This window comes from Piliocolobus tephrosceles, chromosome 2 (assembly GCF_002776525.5).
Source record: "Piliocolobus tephrosceles isolate RC106 chromosome 2, ASM277652v3, whole genome shotgun sequence".
Classification (NCBI taxonomy): Eukaryota; Metazoa; Chordata; class Mammalia; order Primates; family Cercopithecidae; genus Piliocolobus; species Piliocolobus tephrosceles.
The window spans coordinates 193,269,940-193,293,235 of NC_045435.1; the positions used below are offsets into that span (position 1 = coordinate 193,269,940).

The 23,296-nt window shown below is 40.4% G+C and overlaps 1 protein-coding gene across 6 annotated transcripts in view; it reads left to right on the forward strand.

Moving 5' to 3' along the window:
- Positions 1-23,296, forward strand: part of LRCH3 (leucine rich repeats and calponin homology domain containing 3) — an 89,256-nt gene that overhangs the window by 29,667 nt on the left and 36,293 nt on the right. For all 6 annotated transcript variants that reach the window (XM_023214882.3, XM_023214878.3, XM_023214877.3 and 3 more), the window contains exons 5-10: positions 5,555-5,691; positions 7,893-8,002; positions 9,114-9,207; positions 10,854-10,974; positions 14,905-15,053; positions 18,658-18,734. In XM_023214882.3, coding sequence (XP_023070650.1) covers positions 5,555-5,691; positions 7,893-8,002; positions 9,114-9,207; positions 10,854-10,974; positions 14,905-15,053; positions 18,658-18,734 — 688 coding nt within the window. The remainder of the gene's footprint in view (positions 1-5,554; positions 5,692-7,892; positions 8,003-9,113; positions 9,208-10,853; positions 10,975-14,904; positions 15,054-18,657; positions 18,735-23,296) is intronic.

The window sequence follows — 23,296 nt, forward strand, 5'->3', positions numbered from 1 at the left end:
TAGAGAGTCTGTCTCTACAAAAAATTAACAAATTTAGCCCCGTGAGCTGGCATACTCTTGTAGTCCCAGCTACTCAGGAAGCTGAGGTGGGAGGAGTCCCTGAGCCCAGGAGGCCAAGGCTGCAGCGAGCTGTGGTGGCGTCACTGCTCTCTAGCCTGAGCACCAGAAAGAGACCCTGTTTAAAAAAAGGGGAGAGAGAGAGAGAGTGTGTGTGTGTGTGAGAGACACTGTGGTACCTCCAGTGTTTGAAATCGAATGGTTTATTTAATAGTGTTCCACTGTGGATTTTAAAAGCCTCTTCAATGAAAAGATTTGATAACTCTTGACCTTTGATTTTATTTTTAGATATTGTCAACCAGTGTAATCAATAACTCAGGGTAGGGTCGCTGGAAATTTCAGTAAGCATGACTGTTTGGGGGAAATGTAACATGTTTGGATAAGGAGATAGTATATAGTATAATGAGAAACATTCCCGCAGTTAGCACTCACTTAAAAATGGACTCTGACCTGAACTTAACTTTACCCATCACTAGAGATGTTCAAACAGAGGCTAATGAACCATGTAGAGGTGATGTGTAGAGTGAATGATAAATGGGGTGAGAGACTGTGCTAAGAGACAGGTTATCTTACTTAGGCTGACTATAAGCCATATCATTCAAATATGTATTTGAATGATAAAAATGATTAAACAAATTAATTAAGTCTAATTTATCAATCTTTCACAAATTAATAAACACTGCTAGAAAGAAAGATGAAAATGAGAGCTGTTATTTTATGAGATCCAGAATATATATTTCTTCTATATGTTTCTGCTCATCACCCAGCAATAAGAGTCATCAGCTCATGGCAAGTCTTGTCTCAGCTGTGCTCTCATTTACTTTCCCCTGCACTATTCTCTAGATTAATTTGAATCATATACAGAAATTTATTGTAAAATACCAATGAGTGTTCTCAAGGTGTTTTCATGACAGTGATTTTCTAGGTTCTTTGACAAAATATGACTACAGTGTACAATTAATATTTTGTTTGTTTTGAGACAGGGTCTCACTCCCAATACCCAGGCTAGAGTGCAGTGGCATGAACATGGCTCGTGCAGCCTCGACTTCCCAGGTTTAGGTGATCCTCTCACGTCAGCCTCCCAGGTAGCTTAGACTACGGGCACTCCCCACCATGCCCAGCTAATTTTTGTATTTTTAGCAGTGATGGGTTTTGCCACGTTGCCCAGGCTGGTCTCAAACTCCTGGGGTCAAGAGATCCACTTGCCTCAGTCTCTCAGAGTGCTAGGATTACAGGTGTGAGCCACTGCGCCTGGCCACAATACATGTTGAATTAACTAATGATGTTTTCACTTTCCCTGTAGAATTCAAATATTTATACCAATTTGATCCAGCATAATATTTAGTTCTAAAGTACTAGTGGAGCTTTGACATTTTGGATTCCAAGTAAATGTGCAAGAACGTGACCTTTTCAGTCCACATTTATATACTTTACTGCAACCAAAATCTCGCATGTCTTTCCTCTCACTTGGCTTGTCCAGGAACCTTCCCACCTTTTATCCTTAGGGCCTTCCTTATTTTCTCCTGGGTCTGTTTGCTACCAACTCAGGAATGTAAATGAAGGTTAGCAAAACCAAAATCATGACCTCTAGGACCTTATAACCCCAAGTTACCTCTGTACTCAGGACTCACCTACTATGGTTGGTCTTCAAAGACTTACTCCTATAATAATATTTATTTAGTGTGAAATCAATCAAAATATTAGGGTTTTATTCAAAATGAAAATTGAGAATTTCAGATGACAATGGAAGCTTAATAGTTTTATCAGCTAATTTATTTCTGGATCTTATTTCGATTGTGGACTGCCGACAAAATGGTTTATCACACAAATAGTTTCAATTTTTTTTAACAGTTTATTTTATAATCTCAGCACATAGAGTTGAACTGAGTTGGCAGGTGAAGCTTTATTCCAACAGCTACATTCACTCATGTGGAAGTTTAATTTCTAACATTGCAATTTGGTAGATAGAATTTATCTTCTGTTATGTTGCCATTTTGATTTAAAGTTAATTTTAACTTTTACCAAATAATATGTTACATCATTCAAAAAATATTTTAAAATATTGAGTCTTTTTTTTTTTTGAAACAGAGTCTCACTTTGTCGCCTAGGCTGGAGTGCAGTGGCGCCATCTTGGCTCACTGCAACCTCTGCCTCCCTGGTTCAAGTGATTCTCCTGCCTCAGCCTCCCGAGTAGCTGGGACTACAGGCATGTGCCACCACGCCCAGCTAACTTTTGTATTTTTAATGGGGACAGGGTTTTGCCATGTTGCCCAGGATGGTCTTGTTCTCCTGACCTCGTGATCCACCTGCCTCCGCCTCCCAAAGTGCTGGGATTACAGGCGTGAGCCACCGCGTCCAGCCAAGAATCTTAAATAATATCGTTCCCCTGCCTCAAACGTCCCAGCACATCAATTTCAATGGCCAAAAGTATGTATCTTCATTAAACTCCTTTGACCCTTTTTTTTTTTTTTTTTTTGAGATAGGGTCTCACTCTGTTGCCCAGGCTGGAGTGCATGGCGTGATCATAGCTCACTGTAGCCTCAAACTCCCTGGGCTGAAGCCATCCTCCCATCTGAGCCTTCCAAGTAGCTGGGACTGCAGACATGCGCCATGGCACCCAGAAGTTTTTGTATTGTTTTGTAGAGACAAGGGTCTCACCGTGTTGCCCTGGCTGGTCTTCTGGGCTCAAGCCGTCCGCCCACCTCAGCCTCCCAAAGTGCTGATTACAGGCATGAGCCACAGTGTCCAGACTGCTGACGTATTTCTCATTGATACATTTTTATAGCTATTGCTGGTTTGGGCAACTTTGACACTTATGTCAGCTTCCTATTGTGATAGATGAGGATTTAGTTTCCTTACACTATCACATACCATGCCTTTACTGCCTTCTTCCCATCTTCCCAGTGTAGTTTTAGCACAACTTTTGATTAAATTGTTATTCAGTGTTCACATTACTATAATTATGTAAGCATTGTTCCCTGCCAATTCAAGTGATGTACTCTGATTTTATTTTTCTTGTACGTTTTTTTTCGAGACGGAGTCTCGCTCTGTCGCCCAGGCTGGAGTGCAGTGGCCGGATCTCGGCTCCCTGCAAGCTCCACCTCCTGGGTTTACGCCATTCTCCTGCTTCAGCCTCCTGAGTAGCTGGGACTACAGGCGCCTGCCACCTCGCCCGGCTAGTTTTTTTTATTTTTAGTAGAGACGGGATTTCACCGGGTTAGCCAGGATGGTCTCGATCTCCTGACCTCGTGATCCGCCTGTCTCGGCCTCCCAAAGTGCTGGGATTACAGGGTTGAGCCACTGCGCCCGGCCTTTTTTTTTTTTTTTTCTAGAGGTAATAGTTTCTTATCTTTTTATATGCTTATTTTTGTGTGTGTGTATTGCTAATTCCGCCCTCTTTTTCCAACAGTCTTCCTAGTCAAACCAGTCAGATTCTCTGTCCCGTTTTTCCATGCACTTCTGCCTCACTGAGCCCTTTTTTTTCTCTTCTGATATGGACTGGCTGTTCTCTAGTATTGCTGCCCAGCTTTTTTTTCTTTTCTTTGAGACGGAGTCTCGCTCTGTCACCCAGGCTAGAGTGCAGTGACATGATCTCGGCTCACTGTAACCTCTGCCTCCCGGGTTCAAGTGACTCTGCCTCAGCCTCCCGAGTAGCTGGAATTACAGGTGCCCGCCACCACGCCTGGCTAACTTTTGTATTTTTAGTAGAGACGGGGTTTCAGCATCTTGGCCAGGCTGGTCTTGAACTCCTGACCTTGTGATTCACCCGCCTCGGCCTCCCAAAGTGCTGGGATTACAGGCTTGAGCCACTGTGCCCGGCTTGCTGCCCAGCTTGCTTTCTTCTGTGTTAAATACTCTGATTCCTAGACTGGATCGTCCTCAGTTTATTCCCTGTTTTGCTGGAGGACATCTCCTAGTAGTTTCCCAAGAACACGTCATAGGAGAACATATTTTTGAGACTTTACTTGAAAAGAAATGTCTATTCTGTGTCCCCCCCTTGATTAATAATTGGATTATAAATCTAGGTTGAAAACTTTTCTTTCAAGACTTTTAAGTCTTTTTTCACACTCTGCTTTCAGTGTTTAAAATTAATGGTTGAAAATCTGATGCCATTCATTCTTAATCCCAGTCTTTTGTGACCAGCTTTTGCTCTCTGGAAGATTTTAAGATGGTCCCTGTTTATCTGCTGCTCTGAAATTGTATGTGAATGTGCCGTAGTATGAGTTGTTTTAATTCAATATATTGGATACTTGGTGGGCCCCTTTCCAAACCAGAGATCCATATCTTCTGTTTTGGGAAATTGTTTTATATCTTTTTTTTTTTTTTGATAACTTTCTTTATTCTGGTTTCTCTGTCCCTTTTTCGAATTATTTTGAATTGGATCTTATTAGACCTCTTTGTTGATCCTCTTTGATGATTTTTCTTATCTTTTTTATTATTCATTTCTTTGTCATTTTGTGTTATCTTATGGTAAAGTAGTTCCAACCATCATGAATTTTTAATTGCTACCATTATATTTTTTCATTTCTACAAACTCATTATTCTGTGATTTTTAAAAAACATTCCTTTTATGTTTCAGTGATTAAGGACCTTCTCTTTCTGAAACTAAAGATAGTCTAGCTTTTCAAAATGTTCTTCTGCTTTCTATAAAATACCTGTTTCTTCTGAGTTCCTTTTTTTTGTTGGTTGGTTTTGATGTTGGAGATGTCTAAATGTCTGTGGATCATATACTATCTTTATATAGCTGAATAGAAGTTCTGAGTATACTGGGCAGAAATTGTATAATGGTCATTAAGCAGCAAGCTGTGCATTTTATTAGAAGAAATTCTGTATCATTATATAGAGGCCTTATATATGGGACTGTGAGGTTTATCCAGAGAAAGAAGCTCCATTTCTTCTGTGTTATTGTGTATATTCTTAACTGTGGCCATTCCTGGGGATGAAGTAGGATACAGTGGGGTTGGAAGGTGCTGAGGTCTTAAGGTTAAGTGTGTAGACTTTGACTTAACTCCTCCATTTTCAGCTGGCAACTCCTCCTGACCTTCCCTTGTGCCTGGGATCCCTGAGTTCAGAGCATTTTTGATTCAATTTCACTGGAAAAGAACTTGCTGACTCCTGGGAACATTGAAGGATAGTGCCCCAGCTGCGTTAGTGGGGTCTGTGGACCCAGGCATTTAACTGTTCTTTATATAGAGAGTGTTATCTAATCCTTTTGTTATCCTCACCTTCTTGTGGTATCAGGGCTTCCAGCTTCTGAGACTTTCTGTAGTTCTGAGCAGGTCAAAACTGCTTGCTTTTTATTAGTCATCCTATCTATAGGCAACTAGATCTCATTTTTACCACTTGTCTCATTTTTACCACTTTGCTACCAGTTAATCACTAAAAGAGAATGGGAGTAAATATCTGTGTTAAAATCACATTTAACTAGAAGCTTTTGTAAAAATTCTCTAGTTGTACAACATCATTAATTGTTCATTTCCATTTTACCTTTATGCAGAGCTGGCAGAGTTGCCTTTGATACGGTTAGACTTCTCATGCAATAAAATTACCACAATTCCTGTTTGTTATCGGAACCTCAGGCACCTACAGATGATCACCCTAGATAACAATCCACTACAGTCACCTCCTGCACAGGTAAACCATAGTGGAAGCGTCAGGTAAACCATAGTGGAAGCGTCAGGTAAACCATAGTGGAAGCGTCAGGTAAACCATAGTGGAAGCATGGTATGGACTTTTTTTTGGACAAAGGATGAAATTTAAAATTTTCTGTACATTTATCATTCTGTTAGAAAATAATTTCTTTTAAAATAAATTCACATACATATGTATTTTTGAGAAGCCTTGAATTAATGGATTGGAAGATAATGTTTTCAGAAGTGTTTTTCCTTTCTCTAAATTGGTATTTCTTTTTAAATTGAAGAATTCTTCTCTACATTTTTTTCTAATAAAATTTTAATTTCTTAATTTTTTTCTTGTAAAGTTTTAGTTAATTTATTATTTTTTTCTAGTAAAATTTGAGTGTAGACACCATAAATGCTAGAGACAGGCCAGGCACAGTGGCTCACGCCTGTAATCCCAGCACTTTGGGAGCCCGAGGCGGGTGGATCACAAGGTCGGGAGATTGAGATCATCCTGGCCAACATGGTGAAACCCCGTCTCTACTAAAAATACAAAAATTAGCCGGGTGTGGTGGTGGGCACCTGTGGTCCCAGATACTAAGGAGGTTGAGGCAGGAGAATCACTTGGACCCAGGAAGTGGAGGCTACAGTGAGCTGAGATCGCGCTACTACACTCCAGACTGGGCGACAGGGCGAGACTCCATCTCAAAAAAAAAAAAAAAAAAAAAGCTAGAGACAAATAAAACTACTCAGCTTTCAGAGCTAAAAACTATCAGTACATTTCTTTTTCTGATCATTGTTATTACAACCTTCCTAATTCTAGAAGTCACAAATTCCTAGTTTAGACATTTCAGTCATTTATCAGTGACTGAAATGAAGCTATAGAGTAATAATTATAAGGTAGCTTCACATGTAGATGCTGGACATGCTACAACCTATAAATTTTTGCCAACTCATTATTTTCTCTTAGCTCTTTTTTTTTTATTGAGACGGAGTCTTGCTGTCGCCCGGGCTGGAGTGCAGTGGCACGATCTCGGCTCACTGGAATCTCTGCCTCCCAGGTTTACACCATTCTCCTGCCTCAGCCTCCCGAGTAGCTGGGACTACAGGCGCCCGCCACCATGCCTGGCTAATTTTTGTATATTTTAGTAGAGACGGAGTTTCACTGTGTTAGCCAGGATGGTCTCCATCTCCTGACCTCGTGATCCTCCCGCCTTGGCCTCCCAAAGTGCTGGGATTACAGGCGTGAACCACCACGTCCAGCCCCCTTAGCTCTTTTTAACTCTGCAATTTATTGATGATTTTGTACAAGCATATGCTTCTCTCTCTGGTTTTTTTTTTTTTTTTTTTGAGATGAAGTTTCACTCTTGTCGCCCAGGCTGGAGTGCAATGGCGCGATCTCGGCTCACTGCAGCCTCCACCTCCTGGGTTCTAGTGATTCTCCTGCTTCAGCCTCCCGAGTATCTGGGATTACAGTCCCCCGCCACCACACCTAGCTAATTTTTTGTATTTTTAGTAGAGACGGGGTTTCACCATGTTGATCAGGCTTGTTTGAACTCCTGACCTCAGGTGATCCACCCGCCTCGCCATTCCAAAGTGCTAGGATTACAGGCGTGAGCCACTGTGCCCAGCCACATGTGCCACTCTTTATGGCAACTATAAAACTTGATGAGCAAACTTCCTAACAATAGAAGGGTCTTATAAGCCTCAGGACTTTGTGTTTTGACTTCTGGAACAAGTAGCAACAGAAATACATGTAACAGAAATATATGAAATATTTCATGATGTCCTGCTCTTCTTTCTCAAAGCAAAATCAAAAACATAATTGTATATGATTGTTGGATTCCTAAAAGTAAAAGTTGCTTCACGTAATGTAGTGGGGAGAAATGCTTTAAATCTCTGACTATGCAAACTAATCAGTGTGATAAGTTTACTTGGTATTTGAACAGTATAATCAAAAATTATTTATTTTATATATTACTGAAATTTATTAGTGACTAGAAAATGAAAACTTACATTTACCAGTTAGACACCTAAAATAACACTTAACCAAATAATATAGTTTGTTATAAGAATATTTCTTTTTTAATATTACTGTATGTACTTGATAGAAATGCTTCCTGTTCCCAATGTACGTTACATAAAATGTTGATATGATAAAAAGGAGCATACTTCAGATGAGTAATAATTTGTCTACATTTATGTTACTTTATTTAGATATGTATAAAAGGCAAAGTCCACATATTTAAATACCTGAACATACAAGCTTGTAAGATTGCTCCAGATCTGCCAGATTATGATAGGAGACCATTGGGTTTTGGCTCCTGGTAAGTATATTCTGTACCTTTGCCTATCATATTTTTTGCACAGGGAATCAAATAAAATGGATACTTTAATTTGCCTGAATGTTTGACTAACGGGAAATAACCTGTTTTAACACTGCTATTCTCAGAATGCTTGTATTGTAGTGTTGATTACCTACCTCTGGCAAAGTCTAGTTCTAAGGGTTTCTCAACCTTGGGACTATTGACATTTTATATCAGATAATTCTTTGTTGTGATGGGCTGTCTTGTATATTGTAAGACATTTAGCAGCATCCTTGGCATCTTCCCATCAGATGCCAGTAGTCCCCTCCCAGGGTGACAAACAAAAATGTCTCCAAATGTCACCTTGAGGCTTCCAGTTGAAAACTACTGGTCTGAGTGACTTGAACACTAACTTTAGCTCTGCTGCTGAAATAACTAGCTGAAGGCAAGTCATTCATACTTTCTGGGTTTCATTTTTCCTACAAGGAGTGAAGAGTTGGATTTGTTGACCATTAACATCACTTCAGTATCTTTTAAGTCTATGAGTCCCTCAGCTACATGACATATGACTTAGAAGGTCATCTGCTTGGCAGTCCCAACCGTATGGAACAATCTCTTCTTTTTGAAACAAGGTCTTACTATGTTGCCCAGCCTGGTCTCTCAAACTCCTGAGCTCAAGCATTCCTCCCACCTCAGCCTCCTGAGTATGGAGCAATCTTAAGTAGCAAGAATTAAATTCTTGGGCCTTTAAACAAGCAGGATAGATGTTTCAGTGAAAGTGAAATACTGTTTATGGACTTCACTCCAAAGAGAACCCCTCAGGCCTTCCCTTGGAACCTCTCAAATTTTGCTTAAAAGCACAGTCCCAGTAAACTCGCCTCATTGGGTGAACAAGAATTGCAGAGGTGTGATTGTTTTGAAGCTGGGTAATAATGAGTACATGAGGTCTCATACTATTCTGTTTGCTTTGTTTCTATTTGGAATTTTTCGTATTAAAAAAAGAAAGCCCATTTAGTTCTAATAGTTAAGTGACTGCCACATTTCTTGTTTTTTTAGAAAACTGATCTGTTTAATTTCAAATGTTAATTGTTAAAATAACAAACTTTGCAGTAACAAAGTCTCTTTTTGGCAGCCATGAAGAAATGTACTCAAGTCGCCCGTATGGAGCCCTTGATTCAGGCTTCAATAGTGTGGACAGTGGTGATAAGAGATGGTCAGGGAATGAAGTAAGTGTTTTTTATAATCCGTGTGTTTTAACACCTGATTAAGAGAAAATAAAATGATGAAAATGAAAAGTGCCTTAACTGGATTCAATTTCTCACTACATAAAATACAGAAAAGTCAAGGTGGGGGTAAGATTCCCACACTCTACAGCTGGAACTGGTGTTCTGCTTCCTTATCGGCTTTCCATCACGCGTATTTCCACCTGTCTGTTTCCTCATTGTCTCACGGAAATACTTTCATATCATAGAAAGGCAAACAGGAGGCCGGGCGCGGTGGCTCAAGCCTGTAATCCCAGCACTTTGGGAGGCCGAGACGGGCGGATCACGAGGTCAGGAGATCGAGACCATCCTGGCTAACACAGTGAAACCCCGTGTCTACTAACAATACAAAAAAAAAACTAGCCGGGCGAGGTGGCGGTGCCTGTAGTCCCAGCTACTCGGGAGGCTGAGGCAGGAGAATGGCGTAAACCCGGGAGGTGGAGCTTGCAGTGAGCTGAGATCCGGCCACTGCGCTCCAGCCCGGGCCACAGAGCAAGACTCCGTCTCAGAAAAAAAAAAAAAAAAAGCAAACAGGAGGCGAGCCAGTGGAAACTGGAGCCTGGAATGTGAAGGGTGGGGTGTTCTTGAGCAGAGGCGAGAGAGGGCGAGAGAACAAGTGGGACTTCAGGCTGATGGGCCGAGATGAGGACCTTAGTGAAGAGTATTCATGTGCTCAGGAGGAACAACCTCCTAGCTAATTCTGTCATTTTCCTGGTTTTTAAATTATATGTATTATGTTTTCTGCTCTTAAAAATTACTGTGTCCACGGAGAAGGTCTACAGAAGAAAAAAAGTAAAAAAATAAAAATTACTAGTGTGAATATTTTAGCGATGCATTAAGTTATTAAATAAACTTTTGTTAGCAAGATTGATAACCTACTATTTATAACATTGTTTTATGGTGAATCAAAAGCAAATTAATTTTAGACCATCTCCCATTTGTAATTTGGAATTGTGTTTGTATGTCTTGGTGGGTGGGTTCATAAATGTGGCTGTATCGGTACAGATATATATGTAGATATTTTTAATCTATATGTATAGATTTATGGAGTCATGAATCTTTTTTTTTTTTTTTTGAGACGGAGTCTCGCTCTTTCACCCAGGCTGGAGTGCAGTGGCACGACCATGGCTCAAGCAGTCCTCCCACATAAACCTCCTGAGTAGCTGGGACTACAGGCTTATGCCACCACGCCCGGCTAATTAAATTTTTTTTTAATTTAGAGACGGGGTCTCCCTGTATTGCCCAGGCTAGTCTCAAACTCCTGGGCTTATGGTTCCCACCTTGGTCTCCCAAAGTGTTGGGATTATAGACATCAGCCACCACTCCAGGCCAGGTTTTTATTTTTTTGAGATAGGATCTGGCTTTGTTCGCACAGACTGGAGTGCAGTGGTGGAATCCTATCTCATTGCAGCCTCGAAGTCCTGGGCTGAAGCGATGCTCCCGTCTCAACACCCAAGTATTAGGATTAGAGGCATGCGTGAGCACATCCGGCTGATTGACTCCTGGCCTCGAGTGATCCCCTGCTTCGGTCTCCCAAAGTGCATGTATTACAGGCGTGAGCCGCCAGGCTCGAAAGTGATTGTTGTTCATGTTTCTGCTTCTTTTTTAAGCCTACAGATGAATTTTCCGATCTGCCTCTTCGAGTAGCAGAGATGACTAAAGAACAAAGACTGCGAAGAGAAAGCCAGTACCAAGAGAATCGCGGCAGTTTAGTGGTAACAAATGGTGGAGGTAAGCGTAATTCCAGTGAAAGTGGAAAGTGTTAGCAGTCATTTAACTTTTTATTTTTATTTTTTTTATTTTTTTGAGACGGAGTCTCGCTCTGTCGCCCAGGCTGGAGTGCAGTGGCCGGATCTCAGCTCACTGCAAGCTCCGCCTCCCGGGTTCACGCCAGTCTCCTGCCTCAGCCTCAGAGTAGCTGGGACCACAGGCGCCCGCCACCTCGCCTGGCTAGTTTTTTTTTTTTTTTAGTAGAGACGGGGTTTCACCACGTTAGCCAGGATGGTCTTGATCTCCTGACCTCGTGATCCGCCCGTCTCGGTCTCCCAAAGTGCTGGGATTACAGGCTTGAGCCACCGCGCCCGGCCTAACTTTTTAAAGTTGTCTTTTTCACACCCACTCCTTTTGTTTGTGTTACCTATAGCTTCTTCACTCTTCTTTTAAATACTTCTTTTCATATATGATTGAAAAATGCTATTTTCCATTGGGATGAAACTATGATTTCCGGTTTCAGTCAGAGTTAAAATACAGTATTTCTCCCTTGTTTTTATTTTGGGAGGAAACTTTATTAGAGACAGTACACCTGGAGTAGATCTTCGTTAATCTGGATTTAACCATGACCTTTTGAAGTACCTTTCTCCCTTTTTATGATTCTTGCTGTGGTCATTATTTGATCTCTTTTAGGAATTTGGTGCATTTTTCTTTTAGTGTTTACCTTTTCTTCACCTGGAATTGTCAGATGCTCTTCAAGGGCGTCTGAATCGCAGTTTTCCTTATTCTGACGTTAAAAAATTTGTAGTTCATTAGCAAGCAGCACTCGACTTGCTTATACTTTCTGAAGCAGACTCTTTTTTTTTTTTTTTTTTTTTTTGAGACGGAGTCTTGCTCTGTCGCCCAGGCTGGAGTGCAGTGGCCAGATCTCAGCTCACTGCAAGCTCCGCCTCCCGGGTTCACGCCAGTCTCCTGCCTCAGCCTCAGAGTAGCTGGGACCACAGGCGCCCGCCACCTCGCCCGTCTAGTTTTTTGTATTTTTTTAGTAGAGACGGCGTTTCACCGTGTTAGCCAGGATGGTCTCGATCTCCTGACCTCGGGATCCGCCCGCCTCGGCCTCCCAAAGTGCTGGGATTACAGGCTTGAGCCACCGTGCCCGGCCTGAAGCAGACTCTTGATTTTCGCATTCCATTCTGTATTGCTTGAATTGGTTTGAATTTAATGTATAACTTCATATTTAAATTTTGAGGGCCAGTTATAAGGGAAAATGACTTTGATTTTTCCAGAAACCTATTACTTATCTGAGAAGAGCTTTCATTTCTCCATGATGTTTTCAATTAAATGGTTTGCTGTCTTTTTCCTCACCATCTTATGTTCTTTCCTCCTGTCGTTACCATTTTTCGTTTACATTTCAGTAGTTTTCTTTTCAGTGTTTCTCTCATATGAGGTATCTTTCTCCATCAGTTTATTTAAGACTTAAAATAATGTTGAGATCTGTGCCGGTATGATAGCCACTAGCCACATGTGGTAATTATTGAGTATTTGAAATGTGTTTTTTTAGGCTGGGCATGGTGGCTCACACCTGTAATCGCAGCACTTTGGGAGGCTGAGGCAGGTGGATCACTTGAGGTCAGGAGTTTGAGACTAGCCTGGCCAACATGGTGAAACCTCATCTCTACTAAAAATCTAAAAAAAAAATATTAGCAGAGCATAGTGGCACATGCCTGTAATCCCAGCTACTCGGGAGGCTGAGGCAGGAGAATCACTTGAACTCGGGAGGCAGACGTTGTAGTGAGCCAAGATTGCGCCACTGCACTCCATCCTGGGCAACAGAATGAGACTGTGTCTCATAAAAGGAAAAAAAATGAAAGGTGGTTTTTCCAAATTGATACGTATTGTAAGTTTAAAGCACACATCAGATTTTGAAGACTTCATTTGAAAAAAAGCATATAAAGTAGTAATATTTTGCATTGATTATATGTTGAAGTGATATTTAGACATATTGGACAATGTAAAATATATTAAAATTGATGCTGCCTCTTTTGCTTTAAAAAATATGACTACTAGAAAATTTCAAATGATGTATGTGGTTCACCTTTATGGCTTGTGTTATTTTTCTCTTTGGCCACACTTGTCTAGATTGTATGAAGAAGTAAAGTTGCTTTCTTCAGAAATAGTCTTAATATAAACATGTATTTAGTCAGACAAGTGTTAGCATATTAAAAAAAATGCATTTATGTACCTGGTTTCTAATGTGGATATAAACTTGTAACCTTTTCATCTTTTTTGGCTATTAATAAAACTCTAATAACTCAAAATTCATTTTATATTAATTGCATTCACAGAATTATTTATAAATGAGTCAGAAGACTAGTTCGAGAAAGAGGCTTCTCCAGGTTCACTGCTCCAGCAACTGCGATTTTTAGGCAGCCTGTAGAACGTCATAAACAGGCTGTGGTTTAATGCGTCTCTGGAGAAACTGTCTCAGTAGCAAGTGTTTTTTCTAGTGTGCCATTTTAAGTAGTTGTTTCATTACTTTTAAACTTAAAAATAATGGGGGATTCCCAAACTTAATAGATGAGCGATGTGGCTAAAAATAATTTATGTACTTCTCACCCTAAAGCATTCTGAGAGGAAAAACATTCGCCAAATGAATCCCTTCCCATCCATAAACTGTTATAAAATGTCTACATTGCTGACCTCTAGCAGATAGTTTTCCAAATAGGACAATCTTTGTTCTGATCTTTTTTGTTTCTGTTTAGTTGACAACAGTTACTGGAAGGGAGACAGTAGTCAGAAACTCTTTCTCTCTCCAGTTTACTCCTACCTTTTCCCTGTTTTGTGTGTGGCCTTTTACTTTCTTTTGAGTTGACTGTGTTCAGTTTTCCACCTGCTATCTCCTCCGGAGATATTAAGCCCCAGACCTAAAACACGAAGATGTGCCTTTCAGTCTTTAAAAATTAGTCTTGCTGTTTGTCTCACAAACTCAAACTACTGTGTTTAAAACAGGAAGGAGCTGTCCAAAGAAGAATGTTAGAGGTCTCTATTTCAATAATTATCATCAATTACTACGTTCTTTAGTGAACTAGGACTAAGGTTTTCTGGAGCCTATTTTTGTGAGTGACCGTGAACTAAATAAACACTTAGGTGCCAGCCACGGTGGCTGACGCCTGTAATCCCAGCACTTTAGGAGGCCAGAGTGGGCGGGTTGCTTGAGCACAGGAGTTTGAGACCAATGTGGCCAACATGGTGAAACCTCATCTCTACTAAAAATAGAAAAAGTAGCTGGGTGTGGTGGTGCACACCTATAATCCCAGCTACTTGGGAGGCTGAGGCAGGAGAATCGCTTGAACATGAGAAGCAGAGGTTGCAGTGAGCCAAGATTGCACTACCGCACTGCAGCCTGGGTGGCAGAGTGAGACCCTGTCTCAAAAAAAAAAAAATAATAATAATAATAAAATGTAAGTAAAATTTATTTACCTTTTTTTTGTTTTTGAGACGGAGTCTTGCTCTGTTGCCCAAGCTAGAGTGCAGTGGCACAGTCTCGGCTCACTATAACCTCCGTCTCCCAGGTTCAAGCAATTCTCCTGTCTCAGCCTCCCGAGTAGCTGGGACTACAGGCCTGCACTGCTAAGCCCAGCTAATTTTTGTCTTTTTAGTAGAGACGGGGTTCACCATATTGGTCAGGCTGGCCTCGTACTCCTGACCTCAGGTGATCCACCCGCCTCCACCTCCCAAAGTGCTGGGATTACAGGCGTGAGCCACCAACCTTGGACATAAAATGGGTAAAAAAAGACTTAAATAATTTAAAGTTTTTGTCATCCCTCCCACTTTCAAGATAGAAAATCTTGGGGAAAAGGAAATAAGTAAATGTCTTTTATTGGCTGTCTAATTCGAATGTTTTTTTCTGGTGTGTGTGTGCATGTGTGGTTGTGCGTGTGGTGTATACAGTGGAACATGATCTGGATCAGATTGACTTCATAGACAGCTGTACCGCAGAGGAAGAAGAGGCCGAGGTGAGACAGCCCAAGGGACCGGACTCAGACAGCCTTAGTTCACAGTTTGTGGCATATATTGAACAACGGCGAATCTCTCATGAGGTAGTACCTAGATTGAAGCCTAAGTATGTTGCTATCCCTTCGTAAAAATAATTCATAATAGTATAAAGTTTTGTTATATCAGTGATTTGTTGACTTAAGCCTAATTGTTTTCATTATGTTCACTTCTGATTTCAGTACCGAATTGTTGAGATTTATTCAGAAACATCAGACAGTAGTCTCAAGTAGGCTTTAGGTTTATTTTTCAAACAAGAAGACAGATTTCAGAATTTTACCAGAAGGAATAAGAGAAGTATAGGTACTGTTAAGGCCTTCGAAGAAAGTACAAAGAAAAATATAGTGATGCTTTTCATTGTTGTTTTTATTGCTTTTACATTGTTACTAACTGATAGATCATAGTTTGGTCAGTAGTTAATTAACAGTTAAACCAAAAAGTTGACTTTGTGGCAACATGCAGACTTAACCATAGAATTTTTATAATATGCTGAGTTATATTGGAGCTTTTGTGCTAAGTCACACAGAACATAAATTGTTTGCTATTAAAATTCTCGAGTATCTCTTCAGTGGAACATTGAATTGCCTTAGAAAACAAATGTGCATTCAGCCCACTGCAGAATCTCTGCCAGTTCCCCAAGGGTCTCAGATCGAATAGCGTTCTTCAGTCTGTCTTGTCAGCATAAGAAAATGGCTTCACTTTAGTGGATGTGATGTTGATGTCTGGAGTTGGTTTCAGGCTCTGAGCAGTGATTATTTGAGAAACACTTGGGTCCTTTCTAGAGAATGATATATTAGCCTTTTAGAAATAGAGAATAATCTCTTTGGTCTGAGACAGCTAAAAGGAAAGAAAAAAAAAGAAATAGAGAATAATCATTTCAAGTGGGACATGTTGTAGAGTGATATTATCATTCTTTATTTAATGAGACAGAGTCTCACTGTGTCACCCAGGCTGGTGTGCAGTGGTGTGATCTCAGCTCACTGCAGCCTCTGCCACCCAGGTTCAAGTGTTTCTCCCGCCTCAGCCTCCTGAGTAACTGGGATTACAGGCGTGCGCCACCATGCCCGGCTAATTTTTGTATTTTTAGTAGAAACGGGGTTTCTCCATGTTGGCCAGGCTGGTCTTAAACTCTTGACCTCATGTGATCTGCCTGCCTCGGCCTCCCAAAGTGCTGGGATTACAGGTGTGAGCCACTGTGCCCAGCCAATATTATCATCCTTTTTTTTAAAAAGGGGGCTTGGTTTTTCCTGTCTGAACACTTTTGAACACAGTGTTTTTCGTTGGTAAAGAGACACTCTTGTATTTAAAGTTGGATGAAGTTATGTAAGTTTTTCGTTGGTAAAGAGACACTCTTGTATTTAAAGTTGGATGAAGTTATGTAAGTTTTTCGTTGGTAAAGAGACACTCTTGTATTTAAAGTTGGATGAAGTCATGTAAGTCGAAGTCTTACGGCCCAGAGACAGCAGAGTGCCAGATGACTGGTGGAACTGCTTGTTCAGGCTGCTGGAGCGAGGGGCACCTAACTGTTTTCAATAAAATTAAAATGAACAATGACACGTTATAATCCTTAAATGAATTCATTTCCTTTTCTCCTGGTCTTTCTCTTTGATCATGTTATGCGTAATTAGGCTGTATAAATGGAGTCTCTCTACTAAAAGTGAAAATGCCTATTATACTACTATGAAAAATAATAGTATCATTTCTTTAATTCATTATATTGTTTTGTAATAATATTTTTAAAATTCTGGCTGCCTATTACTATGGTAGTCTTCATGACTTCTGTGTCATAAAGCTTTCGTAAAATTTAGCGTCTATGAAAATATGATGAGGCAGCATTATTTTAGATGGTTTCACAACCAGGGAAGAAATATCTTTTTATTTTCCTGAACACTTATCTAAAAATGGATTGTTAAAAACTAACCTATGTGAGATTTTAAACACTACTATTATTTAATTTTATCATAATACTTGTCACATACATAGACCATTCCTGTCTGAACATGGTACGATTTTTTTTTAATTAAACCAATGTCACATTCATTTTGTCATGAAAATTTCATGTACCTCTTAGAATAATTTTAGATAATTGCAGTATCATAAAACTAGGATGGGGCTGGACATGGTAGCTCACACCTGTAATCCCAGCACTGTGGGAGGCCGAGGCGGGGGGATCACTTGAGGTCAGGAGTTTTAGATCAGATTGGCCAACGTGATGAAACCCTGTCTCTACTAAAAAAATAAAAATAAAAAATAAAACTTAGCTGGGAGTCATGCCAGGCACCTGTAATCCCAGCTACTCTGGAGGCTGAGGCATGAGAGTCGCTTGAACCTGGGCGGCAGATGTTGCAGTAAGCCAAGATTGTGCCTCTGCACTCCAGCCTGGGTGACAGAGCGAGATTCCGTATCAGAAAACAACCAACCAAACAAAAAGCTAGGATGGTAAGTCACTGATAAACATCCTAGGAGGGATTTTTGTTTCTTTGTTAAAATGGTATAGCTTGGCCTGGTGGCTCATTCCTGTAATCTCAGCCACTCAGGAGGCTGAAGTAGGAAGACTGCTTGAGCCCAGGTGTTTGAGACCAGCCTAAGCAACATAGCGACTCTGTCTCTAAATAAACAAAAATTTTAAAATGGTGTATTCACTAAAATTAGAAAAGTTGTTTTTGCATCAGAGTTGCGGAATTGTAGTTTATTATTGGGATCCCATGTCCAGACTTTAAGACAGTCAGTTGTTAGCCCTTTGGAGTAACTCACCAAAAGTTTCTAGTGACGTGTGATGTACCTATTTCTTGGAGGTAGATGATAAGTAGTTTTATGTTTGATTTGTAGATATCCTTTTTGGAAAAGTTGTTTTCTTATTTTTCCCTTGATGAATAACTATTTTGATGATTATTTTTGGTTGAAACAAGATTGTATTGCTTCTGTAGATTCTCCTTTGATAACCTTTAATCCTCTACCTTTGATTTATAGTTTTATTTTTCTGTGTGTGGTCTGTATTTTAAACCAGTTTAATTTTCCTCAGTAATCCTTTTGAAAATGACCTTTTACTCTTTAGTTCATAAATAAGTAAAATTGCCAGTAATATTTTCCTTTTAAATACGGTGTTTTACCATAAATAGAAATTACTTTTTGTTTTATCTTGATAGTCACCAACACACCCAAGACTATTTGTATGAGTATGATAAGAGACAGCTTGTGGTGATGGATCAATAAAGAAATGTAATCTACCCAGTGAACTCACTATTACCAGAAATATTCCAGAGAAACTGAGCAAATGTCAGGGTAGGGTGGGTGGGAATTTCTGTCCTAATGGAAGTCTGTACCATGATCTCTTCAGTTCTTTCCAATTCTGACATCTTCTTATTCACTAGGTATTACTGTGCTCGGTCACTGCAGTGTATATAATACAGTGAGAAGGAAATCTGCTTTCTTATAAAATAAAATAAAATAAATGTGAATTGTGAACATTTTTGTTTATTAAAGCAGCAGTATAGCATATGATGCTTTTACACCTAAAGTTTACATTTGAAGAGTCTATTAAAATTTTTTTAATATAATATACAAATTAAATGACAAATTGGATGTGAACTATGTAATCACAGTGTTATGGATTAATATATTAAATTTATTTATTTCTGTCCTTTGGCCTAGGGTTCACCAGTAAAGCCAGTAGCCATTAGGGAGTTTCAAAAAACAGAAGATATGAGAAGATATTTACATCAAAACAGGTTTGAAAAACCAATTCTACTTAATTTCTGTCTGTCTTAACTCAATGATGAGAGCATAAAATAATTTTGGGTTTATGCAGATCTGTGTCTAATGAAGATGTTTTGATGGCATGTATTCAGAGCTGAATGACAGTGTGCTTTTTGTACTCATGCCATAGACAAAGTGAAAATTGATTTGATTCTAACTTGACACTATCTAAATCATCACCTACACAGTTAATTCATCTGAAGATACTTGATAGCAATGAGACTTTGTGGTGATACTATGTGGATTCATGCATAAAAAGAGCTAAAAGAACTTCAGGACTGGGCATAGTGGCTAACACATGTAATCCCAGCACTTTGGGAGGCCAGGGCGGGAGGCTTGCTTGAGCCCAGGAGTTGGAGACCAGTCTGAGCATTTTTGACTGGATAACAGAGAGACAGGCAGAGACAGTGATATGGATCACCAGTCCTGTCTCAATTAATGCGATCTTTCCACTGTACTTGGTGCCTCTGAGAATATTTTGAAAATTAGGCCCGGCACGGTGGCTCATACCTGTACTGCCAGCACTTTGGGAGGCCAAGGCGGGCGGATCACTTGAGGTTAGGAGATCGAGACCAGCCTGGCCAACATGGTGAAACCCCGTCTCTACTAAAAATACAAAGATTAGCTGGGTGTGGTGGGACACACCTGTAATTCCAGCTACTTGGGAGGCTGAGGCAGGAAAATCGCTTGAACCCAGGAGGCGGAGGTTGCAGTGAGCTGAGATTGCGCCACTGCACTCCAGCGTGGGTGACAGAGTGAGACTCCGTCTCAAAAAAAAAAACAGAATATTTTGAAAATTAGCTTGATCATTTAGAGCACTGCTTCTCATTCTTGAATTCCAGAATGTTTCTTGCCATGAAGTATTTCGCAGTAGTTGGAAATTTCATCCTTTAGTTCTTTGCCTTCTGGTTTTATGAAGTCTTGATATGCCTTTTCTTAAGTGATGGTAAATTTACGTAGTTCTTATATTTGACAGGGTATTAAAGTTAACTTGGGGGACTGAAATATAGATGGAATAAATATGTAGGGAGTAAAAAGAAAGACATAATTTTGCCATTTATACTCTTACCACTTAACTAATGGAGATTTAATTAAATTTTATGTGCTTTGAAATTTATTTCAGAATGTCTTTTCAGTTGCCATGTGTCCTTTTATTGAAAGTATAGTCTTTTGAGATTCCAGTTTTATGCAGGAGTTTCCAGTTACATTCCCTACCCTGAGTGGGCCTGCATTTTTTATCTCCTGTCTCTCTCACGTCCTGTATCCATCATAGCTCGACAGCTTCGGATTTAGTAGAAACCCTCATGGTAAAAGCTAGCTTTTTCATTCAGTTACCTTATGTGTTAGTTTTCTGTTGCTTGTGTTATGAAGTTCTAGCAGTTTAGAACACCACCTCTTTATTCTATTAATACCCTTCTGGAGGATAGAGCCTGGGCAGGCCCCCCTGGTTCTCTACTTAGAAGCCAAAGTCAGGGTATTAGCTGACCTGGATTCTCATGTGGAGACTGTGGAGGAGAGTTCATTTTCACGCTCCTACATGTTGGCAGAGTTCAGTTTGATGCAGTTATCGGTCCCCATGACTGAGGTCCCCATTATTTTCCTGGTTGCCAGCGGGTGGTGTTTAGAGTCCACCCACATTCCTTCTTTGCGGCCCCCTCCGTCTTTAAACCAGGAATGATGGGTCAAATCCTCCTTATATTTGGAATCTTCACTTCCCTTTCTGCCACATCTCCCAAAGTCTTTTGCTTTTAAGGGTTCATGGTTATATTAGGTCAACCTGGATAATCTCCCCGTTTTAAGGCCACCTGATTTAGTAACCTTAATTTCATCTGCAAAGCCTTTTAAAAATGTAATACAACAATATTCACTAGAGGAAGGCCAGGAACGGAGATCATGGAAGATGAAAGTCTGCCTACCACATCTTAGTCCAGAGTTCCTGTTTTTACTTCTTTTTGAAAGTCTGGATTCTTTATTTTCATGGCATCTTAGCAGTACATTTTAAAAGCTTGTTTTATTTTATTCAGCATTTTGGTTATTTCCATTGGAAGAGTCATTCAGGACGTTTAGTCTGCCGCAGTGCTGGAAACTAAAGCTGGGATTACATTTTTTGTTTTGTTTTGTTTCGTGACAGGGTCTCTCTCTGTTGCCTAGGCTGGAGTGCAGTGTTGTGATCATGGTCACTGCAGCCTCTACCTCCCAGGCTCAAGCAATCCTCCCACCTCAGCCTCTGGAGTAGCTGCAACTTCAGGCGTGTGCTATGTACTCAGCAAATGGTTTGTTATTTTTAGTAGAGACAGAAATCTCACTAAGTTGCCCGGGCTGGTCTCAGACTCCTGGACTGAAGTACTAACCCTCCTGCTTTGGCCTCCCAAAATGCTGGAATTAAAGGTGTGAGCCACTGCACCCAGCCATGATTACTGTTTCACTGGGGGTTCCAGAATACTAGACCTTAGCACAGTCCTTGGGTAAGAACTCCATACTGGATTCTAGTAACCGGTTAGGCTCTAAGATCAATAGATACGTCCTGTTTTTAATGAGCAGGTATTTGTGAAATACCTACTATGTGCCAAGTTCTTTTCCAGATATAGCTGTGAACTTAGTCAAAATTCCTGCCGTCTTGGAGCTGCCATTCGAGTGGAATGTTGAATTAGAACCTAAAAAGACAAAATCACCTTGCAATGACTGATAGCTCTCAGGCGAGCACGACTTGTCTTTAATCTGAATAACATGTTATCAAAAAGAATCTACCTCAGTGGTCTGTCAGTTACAGCAGCTCAGAAACACTGGGTGAGCATGAGGAATCCTCTGCTAGTGAGCTGAAAAGGAAAGCTCGCTTACCCCTTTCTCTCCCATTCTCCTCCCCTACCCTCATCCACCACACACATTGCTTCCCGCCTACCACTCCCCTATCCCCTACCCACATAGAGTCTACCCTACTGGGAGATAATAAACATACGGAGATATAATACATAAAAAGTGTGAATGTTTTGTAGTATTTGCCAAGATGGATTATGTAAATTTGAAATTGAAACTAGCAAAAATTATGTTTTAAAAAAATTGTTAAAATAATTTTTTATGGGCTGGGTGCAGTGTCTCACGTCTGTCACCCCAGCACTTTGGGAGTCTGAGGCCAGCAGATCACCTGAGGTCAGGAGTTCCAGACCAGCCTGGCCAACATGGTGAAACCCCATCTCTACTAAAAATACAAAAATTAGCCGGGTGCGGTAGCTTGCACCTGTAGTCCTAGCTACTTGGGAGGCTGAGGCAGGAGAATTGCTTAAACCCAAGAGGTGGAGGTTGCAGTGAGCCAAGATTGTACTACTGCATTCCAGCTTGGGTGACAGCAAGACTCTGTCTTAAAAAAAAAAAAAAAAAAAAAAAATTATGGGTCCTACTTATAATTTGAATAGCATTTTAGTTCAGGAGACATGATAATATCAGACTAGGTTCTGTAAAGTGTGTTATAACTTCTATAAGAAGCAATATAGAATTAACATTTAGATAAAACCTGGAAGTTTTTTTGTTTCATGTTATATAGACAAAGCCAGAAAAGCTACTTACATTAATTTTGTGATTTTGTAAATAAAGAAAAACAGAGAAGGCAGTTTAGAGTCTGCCTTATACTGGCTGGGCACGGTGGCTCACGCCTGTAATCCCAGCACTTTGGGAGACCAAGGCAGGTGGATCACCTGAGGTCAGGAGTTTGAGACCAGCCTGGCCAACATGGTGAAACCCCGTCTCTACTAAAAATACAAAAAATTGGCCGGTTTGGTGGTAGTTGCCTGTAATCCCAGCTACTTGGGAGGCTGAGGCAGGAGAATTGCTTGAACCCAGGAGGTGGAGGTTGCAGTGAGCCCAGATTGTGCCCCTGCACTCTAGCCTGGAAAACAGAGCGAGACTCTGTCTCAAAAGAAAAACAAAAAAAAAAAAGTCTGCCTGAAGAGAGAAAAGTCTGGTTTACTTAGCTCAAGTAAGTTCAAGATTTAGAGGAGATACATGTGTGTTAGCTGCATTTTGTTTTTTATGTCTCAATATTCCACGCTTTTTTGGGGGAGGGTGCTACTGTCATTCATTCAAGCAGTATTTCTTAAGCACTATAATGGTTCTGTCTCTGTTCCAAATCCCTGATATTTTAGAGTTACTTTTTAGTGGATGTAGACAAATATATGTAACACGTATATTTCAGGTACTGCTAGGTGCTATGAAGAAAAATAAAGCAGGATAAAAGAGATGGTAGGGTGAGGGAAGAGTGAAAGTAATGTTAGATGCAGTGATAATATTTCAGTAGAAACATGAAAAGGAGCAAACATTATGGCGGTCTAGGGGGAAACATTCTAGGTAGAGGTTCTGAGGTAGGAACATGCTTTTGGTGTATTCAGGAAACACCCAGGAGCCTGAGTGAAGCGGGACACATCTGGGGTGTGGGCTGAGAGTTCTGCTGTGGTTAAGTTAGCCTGAGTGAAGCGGGACACATCTGGGGTGTGGGCTGAGAGTTCTGCTGTGGTTAAGTTAGCCTGAGTGAAGCGGGACACAT